The sequence below is a fragment of the Agrilus planipennis genome, unplaced genomic scaffold, assembly GCF_000699045.2.
Source record: "Agrilus planipennis isolate EAB-ADULT unplaced genomic scaffold, Apla_2.0 scaffold2, whole genome shotgun sequence".
In the NCBI taxonomy this organism is placed as follows: Eukaryota; Metazoa; Arthropoda; class Insecta; order Coleoptera; family Buprestidae; genus Agrilus; species Agrilus planipennis.
The window spans coordinates 3,804,096-3,813,936 of record NW_020442464.1 but is presented as its reverse complement, the minus strand read 5'-3'; the positions used below and the strand labels follow the sequence as shown (position 1 = coordinate 3,813,936).

The 9,841-nt window shown below is 30.3% G+C and overlaps 3 protein-coding genes and 1 long non-coding RNA gene across 8 annotated transcripts; 2 read left to right on the top strand and 2 right to left on the bottom strand.

Moving 5' to 3' along the window:
* Positions 1-563: 563 nt before the first annotated feature.
* Positions 564-4,776, bottom strand: LOC108741172. Of its 5 annotated transcripts, none has more exons than XR_003232435.1 (9): positions 4,422-4,776; positions 4,069-4,348; positions 3,824-3,974; positions 2,854-3,033; positions 2,279-2,422; positions 1,708-1,903; positions 1,255-1,492; positions 672-922; positions 564-603 (listed from the first exon to the last, which is right to left on the bottom strand). It is a non-coding gene; the product is annotated as an uncharacterized LOC108741172 (long non-coding RNA). The 5 variants fall into 5 exon arrangements; XR_003232436.1 differs by having other exon boundaries at positions 3,858-3,974; XR_003232437.1 differs by having other exon boundaries at positions 2,279-2,747; positions 3,867-3,974.
* Positions 4,777-4,886: 110 nt separating this feature from the next.
* LOC108740953 lies at positions 4,887-7,384 on the top strand. The gene is made up of 8 exons (XM_018475532.2): positions 4,887-4,971; positions 5,097-5,209; positions 5,261-5,657; positions 5,722-5,826; positions 5,890-6,121; positions 6,183-6,402; positions 6,620-6,812; positions 7,168-7,384. The coding sequence occupies exons 2-8, from the start codon at positions 5,195-5,197 to the stop codon at positions 7,284-7,286; spliced, it is 1,281 nt and encodes a 426-aa protein (XP_018331034.1). The 5' UTR covers positions 4,887-4,971; positions 5,097-5,194; the 3' UTR covers positions 7,287-7,384.
* A 73-nt stretch (positions 7,385-7,457) lies between these two features.
* LOC108741029 (mitochondrial import inner membrane translocase subunit Tim23) lies at positions 7,458-8,824 on the bottom strand. Its single transcript, XM_018475656.2, has 4 exons — positions 8,617-8,824; positions 8,313-8,553; positions 8,087-8,256; positions 7,458-7,996 (listed from the first exon to the last, which is right to left on the bottom strand). The coding sequence occupies exons 1-4, from the start codon at positions 8,681-8,683 to the stop codon at positions 7,881-7,883; spliced, it is 594 nt and encodes a 197-aa protein (XP_018331158.1). The 5' UTR covers positions 8,684-8,824; the 3' UTR covers positions 7,458-7,880.
* Positions 8,825-9,097: 273 nt separating this feature from the next.
* LOC108741101 (uncharacterized protein RAB5IF homolog) lies at positions 9,098-9,834 on the top strand. The gene is made up of 4 exons (XM_025980937.1): positions 9,098-9,305; positions 9,403-9,506; positions 9,577-9,706; positions 9,793-9,834. Exons 1-4 carry the CDS (start codon positions 9,198-9,200, stop codon positions 9,832-9,834), a joined length of 384 nt encoding a protein of 127 aa, XP_025836722.1. The 5' UTR covers positions 9,098-9,197.
* Positions 9,835-9,841: the final 7 nt, after the last annotated feature.

Genomic DNA, 9,841 nt, shown 5'->3' with positions numbered 1-9,841 from the left:
TTTGGTAGAGAAGATCGGACAGATTTCGCCAAGGCAAGCTGGGCAGTCGCCTATTGCTCCTATTCCAGATAACCCACTGTACCCTGTCTGAAAGGAAGTAACGCTAGAGTAGACTCGCGAAAAGTGTATAAGACACTTTTAAGATCAACTAAATAGCTAAGCCCAAGGGAAGTCGTTCGGGGAGGCCCTCCCTAATTCCACAAGGGTGAGAAGAAACAAACACGATAACGAAACGTTGAATCATGTAGAATTCGTAGGGTAAATGCAAAGCAAATTAGGAAGAATATGCAGTAAGCTAAGCGAAGAGGTAAGCAACGTTAGACTATACTACAACTACTAAACGTGTTATTTCTACTACTACACTACTACTACATACAAAAAAAATAAAAACATCTACAATCAACAATTACTTCAAATAAAGTGAACAAAAATAAGCATGCAAAATAAAAACTAATTCAAATTAACTACAAATAACTACAAAAAAACATGCAAAATAAAAAATTAATTTGAATAAAATCAACTTAATGAATTTTACTAGATGGAGCATGCAAGATAAAGAACTATTTCAACTACGGGGTCATCTTTGTCTTCTCCAGCGTCGATCTGAAACAGATACGGTGGTAATAGATTAATAAAGAGCAATTAAAATTAACTATTATCAAGTTTCTCACCTTAATTAACTGTAGACTGCAACCTCTCAATGTTTGCAGGTGTAAAAAGCAAACCAAATCCAGAATACCACGGCAGAAAGTCTGTTGTTCAAATAAGTTTCCAGTTGCTTCCACTTATCGGTTGAAAATTAACTGCATACGTTGCGAGGTGAAGACAAAAATAGCAAATCAAGACTAAGTCCAGAAAAGACAACACCCATGTAGACATGGCCGTTTCAGTACAGCTAAACTGAACTCATTTGTTCGATAATCTGCAGAGATGGACAAAAAAATATATTAATTACAATATTAAGTAAGGAAAGAATTAAACACACCTAAAAATAAGCACCAAAAAGCAAGTAAAATTGTGGAGTCATAATAAAAAGGCGACAAACGTCATTTTACACCATGACCATAGATCATGACATAAATATGGATAATCATAGATGCACGATAATACGTCAATTAATACTCTCAACAGATATTAAAAAAAAAAAAAATGAAATACCGTAGATACACGTTAACCTCAATTTATACTAAACAAAAGATAATTGGTTATTAGTAAGACATAGAGAGCAACTAATATGATGTAATGCATTCTCACCTTAATTAACTGCAGGAAGGAGTATTTTGTTGTTGAAGTTTAATGGGCAAGCCAAATCCAAGAGGAAAACCACTGCAGACAACCTGTTGTTTCAGTCCTTTCCAAATTAATTTCCAGTTGCCTCTTCCCCGAAAATTCAAAATTAACTCCATAATGTTGCAAAGTGAAGACATCAGAAGTATATATTACTTCAGTAGCATCAAAATTAACTGCAATTCCTTCTCTTTTATTGTATAATCTATAGAGACGGGCAAGAAAAAGTAATTAATTACCACTTTCAAAGCAAGTAAATCTATAACATTCACACTGATGGAAACATTAGTTCCACATCAATTCTGTTGTTCTGATTCTGCCATTTCTGAAAAGTTGTCAAGTTGTCTAATGAAAGTAACACAAATCTAATTGAAGTTTCTGAGACCTCATTCAATATTTTTAATTGATATTGTTACTTACCAGTTCATTCATTGTCATAAATCCTTCCTTTAGCAATGCCACACTGTCCCCATTCCAAATGAAACAAATGCACTATCATGCTTTCTTTGAGACTGTAGGTACAGCTATTTTCTGGAGTGAATGTCCCTGTAAAATGAAATCTTATTGATAAGTATTCATTAAATGAACGCTCTTCCACTCTTAATTTATCGTCAATCTGTAAAAATTGAGAAGAAAAGCGATTAAACTACACCTTAAAATGATTAAAACACGAAATATAATGAAAATAAGCACCGGAAAGTAAAATTGCAAACTTGTACAACGGCGACGAGGCGTCGCTTTTGATACAAAATGGAAAGATTGACAAAATGCATGCAATGATGAAATTAATAAGATTTAATTACTATGATCTTCACTTCCGCAGATTTGTTCTCTATGAATTTTCTTGACAGAATCAACAAATACAGTGGCGCTATAAACGCCAAAAGTATTTTCGGAAAAATTTAAATAAATTCATGTCAACGTCTTTTGGGGAAAAATTGGCAACAAATCAATAACATACAATTAATATTAATCATACTATAATTCTTACCTTGATTAGCTGTAGACTGTAGCGTTTTAAAATTCACACATGCAAAAAGCAAAACAAGTTCGGAAAGAAAGCTACCAATGCAGGCTTCGCTTATTGTCATTGCTAGGGTCAAAATTAACTTCCAATTCTCATCTGTTGGTCAACCTGTGGAAATTAAAAAGACAACTAATAACTATTAATATTAAAGCGAATAAAATAATAGCATTTTGAAATGGCGTAGTTAGAGGCAGATGAAAGGAAAAATAATGGATATGCATGTAATTAATGTACCATTCCTTAATAATTAAAACAAACATCTCATATGTTCAAAATTTAAATATTTAATATTCATTTTCCCTTTATTTTTTATTCTCTTACTGAAGTAATTATACACAAAGTTTCCATTAACATTTACAATAGAAAACTTAAAATAAATGCTCTTTTAATAATTATATGTCAACTTTCACACTGCTGCTGTTTTTTGACTTTTCTGAAATAATGTTTAAAACTTGACTATTGAAAGAGCATTACAAATGTCTAAGAACTTGACCTGACTAGGACCTCACCTACTATTGTTAATTGATTTTGCTACTTACCTTTTCGTTGTATTAAATCCTTCCTTTAAAAACAACACACTGTCTCTGTTCCCAATGAAAAAAAAAGGCACTTTCCTTTAGGACTTTAGGTACTGCTCCTTTCTTGAGGGAAGGAGGGCTGATAGAGCCCATGCTTCGTAACCCATCACATCCAACATGGAATGTACAACTACCACCCAACTAAACATTACAGTCAAAGTTATAATAGCTATACTTAAATGTGTAATGTTTTCATTAGAAATGAATAAAAAGACAAACTTATAGGTAATTTTTTACATTAGGTGACATTGGAATTGTGACATGAAGTTTAGTCAGGTAAGTAGTACTCATTAAGTAGAATCGTGTGGTAGTATTAATTCCATGCGGAAACCAATGTAGCTTGAGATACAGACTCCTAAAGTTTTCTTAATTGGAGGAAATTTCAGTTGGTATGGCCATGGCTGCAGCCCTTCGTCAGCTGTTCTCGCCAAATATGCATTGATGACGTCATTGTTTAGTTAGGTAGACTTATGATAAACTTGAGTTTTTGTAATGCCCCTGCCCGCCGAAGGCGGTCTGATAGGTTGGAATAATGTTAGGAGGATATCTTTTAGGACAAACGATGCTTGGCGGGAACAGCTGAAGCCAGGGCCGTACCTACCGGAATTTCCTCCGATTAAGAAAACTATAAGAGCCTGTATCTCAGTCATACTGATTTTTAAACAAATAATAAACAAAATTCTAATAAATATTACCACACTACTTTACTTGGTGAGTACTGCCTACCTGACTAAACTTCATGTCTCAATTCCAATGTCAACTAATGTAAAAAATTACCCAAATATATATTAAAATGTAAACTAAGTACTGGAAATTAAATAAACTAAAAGTTGATAAACACAATTAAACAATAAGCTATAAAATGCAATTACTAATGTTGGCAATTCAGAAAAGAGTAACAAATTATAATAATTATGAAATCACACACAACTTTGTAAAAAGGTTCCAGTTGGTAAAATAATTACACTTCTTACTCTTTCCAAGTCTAAGAGGTGGAAACACTAAGGAAATTCCATTTCTCCATACTTCAATTCCTTCTCATTTGTCATCTCCATGTTCATTTATTATGATTAAATCAACCCCTGTTGATACAATTTAATATTAGTATATATTCATATTTGCTATACTTAATATTATTAATAACTTTTTTATTTTATTTTATTCATGTATGCTTACTTAAATTAACTACAAAATCATCCAAGATGAAAAGTACACCATAGAAGATGGACTTGCTTTTTCTGTAACATCAAAATGAACAGCTTTGTGGAGTCACTTTTAATACAAAATGGCAAGATGAACAAAATGCCTAAAATTTTTGCATTCTCAAAACTTTTACTCGATATTCTCTTTAAATTTTTGTTCTCTATGATTTCTCATGAAAAATTTAATTCCAGAACATAGAATATGCGAGATAAAAAAGTATTTTAAGTACAGGGTCTTCTTGTCTTCTCCATTGCTGATTTAAAACAGATAGGATGGTAACAGATTAATAAAAATCAATTAAAATTAATTATGTTAAGTATTCTCACCTAAATTAACTTTGTGTACAATTGTGATGAACAAACCAAATCTAGACAATATGTTGTTTTAGTGGTTTGTTTCCTACCTTTCCCTGGTCCAAAATTAACTACATGTTGTAATGTACACGTTTTCATTTGTTTGGATATTTAGAATCTCTATTTTCGATTGATTGAATACCCGAAAGTTCATTATACAATTAATTAGTAAATTAATCATTAGTTACCTAATTAGTCACTAATAAAATCATGTCAGAAATATTCACAAACGAGTGAACTGAAATTTTAAAAATTTGACTTCGTTTTCCGAGTGCAGGCAGTGTATTGCCATCTAGTTGGATTGGCTGCTACTGAAGTATTTCATGTTTCATTTTAATCTATGGTATCAGTGTTTTGTTTTCTGTTGGCTATTCGTTTTACTGTCATATATTTTTTTTGGGGTTTTCCCATCCTGCTTTAAAAGTGGGGATTTCTTATTTTTACTGTGAATTATTACTATGAATTATTATGATTATTATTCATTTCTTTGCCATTATTGTGGTCATACATAGGTTATGATACTGTAAGTGGATTTTGATTATTAATTATTACTTATAAATAACCACTAACCTTTTTTGTAGTTCTTAAGTGTCTATTTACAGCAATTTCTCAGGTTATTTTCTCATTTACAGTATTCTTTGTTTACAGTTTAAAGAGGTCTTTTCTACTTTCATATTATAATTATCATTATCAATTACCATATATAATATTTAAGTTTATGTTGGTTTATCTTTTCAAAAATTGCAATGAGTGTTGAAATGGTAAGTTAGCAATATAATGTATAATTTGATTTACTACTGCATTTTTTGTAGTTTCAAGTGAGTCCCCATGATAGTAACATTTATTGTATTCCGTCATTTAGCGAAAAGAAGTTCACAGTAGAAATTCAGCCATCTGAATCTTTTCAGTTGGGAAACGCTTTACAATCATTTTTCCCACTATTGGAGGCAGTTTTTGATTATCTAAATTGCAATGATCTTAAGAATTGCATGCTGGTAAACGAAGTGTGGAAGGATTTAGCGGCAAAGATTTTACAAAAAAGAAGTTCAGTAAGCTGGGTCAGTTATGTCGAAAGAGAAAGAATATTTCAGTCTAGCAAATGTTTCAATTATAATAATATATCCAAGTGCATTATATTTTATGACTATCATTATATAAAATTAGATAAATACATTTGTTTGCATGAAAATCAGCTCCAAAGAATGACATGTAAGTTATCTGTTATTTAAATAATGTTTTAACTACAAAATGAAATTGGGATATTACTTTTCAGTTGTTGAATATATTTCTAAAGAGGTAGTTCCTAAAAATATTGAACATTGCTTTTTGTCTTGTTCAAGTGTAACTCCAATAGATCTCTCTAATTTAATTAGATCAAGTGAGTCAATTACAAAAATTGCAAGTTTAATTTAAAATGATTTCAATTTTTTTTACTTTATAGAAAAGACAGCAGAGAAAATACCAAGAGCTGTCTTTCAAAGTGTTTCTCTTCCTGAAATTCCTAATGTGAAAATATCAATGTTTCACTGCAACCCATCACAATCTGATGCTGCTATTAAATGCACCCTTTCAAAATATATTAAACCTGATGAAGTTGTTAAGTGTTTGCTGACTTTTCACATTAGTAATCCTTATCGCAACATTGAGAAATTTCTAAATTGTGTACTAGATGGGTTGGTTACATGAAGAGAAATATAAAGACTTATAAAATAAATAATTTGTGTGTTTTTGTAGAGAAGATGCAGCATCTCTTGCTCTTGGAGGAGGTATCATAAAAGGCATAAAACCATATTTAAGTGATAGTTATCAAATACAAAGGTATTGCAGTGCACGAGAATATTTTTGTATAACATTCCAGCAAAACAAATATGCTGAAATTGATTTTAATGCAGGATCAATGGTTGTATCTGGAGTATCACATTCAACTTATGAGTTTGAAGAATGTCTTGGAAAAGTATAATTATACTGAAAATTAAAATAGAACTGATGAAAAATAAAAGTATTACATACAAGGCACCGATTTCAGCACTATAATTACAATTTCAAGCAATTCAAAACAATGTATAAATAAACTAAATTACAAATGGGCCCTTTAATAAAGTAATACTTTTATTTGTTATATTGTAACAATTGAATCCATATAACTTCTTGAAAAATAAATTTTCTTTTAGTTAAAAGCAAAATGTCAAAATAGAACAGATGGAGTGGCTTTTAGAATTTGTTGTGCTGCTAAACATGATAAAGATATGGAAACTACACTATTTAATAAACATTTTCCAAAAATACCACTTTTAGGGATAGATGTTGATGGAGAAATTGGTTGGGACACTAAGGATTTTCAGAAATTTAAAGATGAAACTTCAGGTAAATATGTTTAAAGGTTCAGATGAAAAAAACGTTTTACTACACAATTGCCTGTTTCCAATGCTTTGGGGGCTTTTTCAAAGTAACTGTAAAGTTAAAAATATATTGACTTCAGTGTTTCTAATTGAAAATTTCAAAAATTAGTACATACCAGTAACAATTATCATTTGAAAGGTTAAAGAAGATATAACTATTTAGAAGGAACAAAATTTTGAAAAAGCCCCTAACCTGTTCCTTATAAACATAGGTAATTGTGCAACAAAATAGTTTTTCCTTCTGAATAGTTCAGATATTTTATTCTATTACAATATCAGAGGGAATTGGAAATTATCAATAATAATTATGAATGCTTTAGGTAATATGGAATTTAAAAAAGTTAAAAGAACACTGCCTGAAATGCAACATCAATGGTCTTCAATATTTGTTTTACTCACATGGGGCAAACTTGTAAATGAGGGAATGTTTGGTTTGTAGTTTTTACTTTTGATCCTTGACTTTTACTTTATGTTTTGTTATGTTTAATGCATTGTACAAATGTAGATATTTTTATATTTAATATAAGTTTCGATAATTCTGTGGGTATTATTCTGTTTTTTTTTTTTGCTTGTTACATGTATTTTTTAAAACATGGAGTAAAACACAAACTGATAAACACAAGAGATATTATTTAACATATTAATTACATTATAGAGATTATATTCATAAATCACAGCGCCACAGTGTACAAAAATGACTAATCAGACTTAAAATAAAAATAAAATTTTTAAATCTGACACTTATCAACCTAATATACGCCAAACAGATTAGGCCACAGAATAGCAAACGACCACTTAAATTTGGCATACATTATATTATTCCTTTTGTACTTGCACTCTTATTTAAAATCTTAAGACACTCTTACAGTGAGCAAAAAATTGGTACTGGAGAGCTTTTATTAACTTTTTTAAAATTCATGTAGTTAGATAATATAGCAATTAAGAATTCTACATGTGAGAAAAATAATTTAGAAGAAATTTATTTATTTTATCCTAAAAAGTAGACTGTCTACCTATCACGTTAATTAAGTCCCTATGCAGGATTATATGATCTCAAGTCAGATAATTTGTCCCTTGAATTCCACAAGGCATAAAGGCAAGATAATCCTAGTCCTACTGCACCACCTATACCACATTTCCGAAGACCAGCTAAATTTAAAATAATCTTTAATTTTAAGTAACTTAACAATGCAGTGGATTTTTCGATGATCAGTAAAATAAAAGTTAAAAGGCACTCACCTGTAGACTTATACAGACAACCTGTAGCTGTGGCAGCAACAATAGTATTCAAATCATCATCTGCTCCTCTTGCCCATGATAAAAAGACACCAAAAGCAGAATAAATTACTGCTATTGATCCTAATGTGTTGGCTGTGGCACTGCCCTTTTTCATAATATGATTTAACATTCTAAAATGTTATATCATTAAAACAATGTTAAATTAAAAATATCAACATTGACCTACTGTGTTCTTCTTAGTTTCCCTGTTTCTCCTGCTAATGTTGTCGCTTTGAGACCGTTGAAGAAACCTGTTGCACCGCCAACTGCAGCGCCTAACATACAAGAACCTCCGATCTGACCAAAAGCTAATTCAAATCTACCTCGCTGTTTACTGCCTCCGTCCAAAAATATAAATTCTGGCTGACTTGTAGGAATATAACCCGGATCATAATTCAAATAAGGAGACGAAAAAGCTTTATAACCACCTACAAATGAATGAAAGTTAGATTAATTTTTATTTTAAAATTACATTTACACATGCAACTTACTTGGCAAACTTGAGGCTCCGTCGAAGTTTGGAGAATATACGTCATTAGTTTCGTTTAATATAGACATTTCGTAAAATGTATTTCGAATACTATTGAATAATAAACCGAAACGTGCAAAACAATTTCTACTTATGTAAAATTAAAAAGAATTGTTTAATGGCTTTTTTGGTTTTATCATATGCCATAGATAAATCATATGGTGTCAAAAGTACGTCAATAAGTCTTTTGCCAACTGCGACAAAAATTACAAAACTGTCCTTTAAATTATTAGATACAATATTTAAAACGAAACCAACTTCTCAGTGAAGTTGTACTGAATAAATGATTAATTAAAATTGTTAAGAATAGAAAGAACAGAATTGTTATGTGTTATAATTGACACTATCATTTTGCCTGCTGAAGATCTTTGGTGAAAATTGGTATTTTCCTCTATGATACATGATGGATATTTAAATAATCTATGATAAATACATGTCTAAAATCACATAAATGCAAGTAACCTCAAAAGACAACTTGGCATTAATTAACCTTAAAATTAATTATTGGATTTTTGAACAATTTTCAAATAAATTATATGTAAAATGTCAACCAAAACAAAATTGACTGAGAAAAATGGATTACTGAAACCAGAATCTAAAAAAACAGTCTGGATTAAAGCATTTTCATCTAATTCCGATTGGCCTGACAAGGTTTCCTATTATTGTTTGTTTAATTCAGTTAATAAACGATAGTTTTTAAAAGAAAACTAAAAATGTAATGTGTGCTAAATTTATGTCCTCATTTTAGGAAGAATTTTTAGATGTTATTTATTGGTTCAGACAGGTGATAGGTATACTTCTAGGAATTTTTTGGGGACTTCTACCTTTGAAAGGATTCTTAGGACTAGCTTTGTAAGTTATAATTCAACAAAATTAATTCAAATTATCATGTTGAAATAAACAACAGGAGTAATGTTTCTAGGTTTGCATTAGTTAATACTGGGGTTGTGTATCTATATTGTACAAGTATTCAAAATATTGATGAAGAAGAATTTGGAGGTACATGGGAGTTAACTAAAGAAGGTTTTATGACATCGTTTGCCGGTTTTCTAGTAAGTATATGTCGTAAAGATAAAATTATAGTATTACAGAAATATTTAGATTATTAATAAATATAAAATTGATTATTCATTTTCAGGTTACTTGGATAATTATATATTCAGGTCTATATGAAAAATAAAAGTATT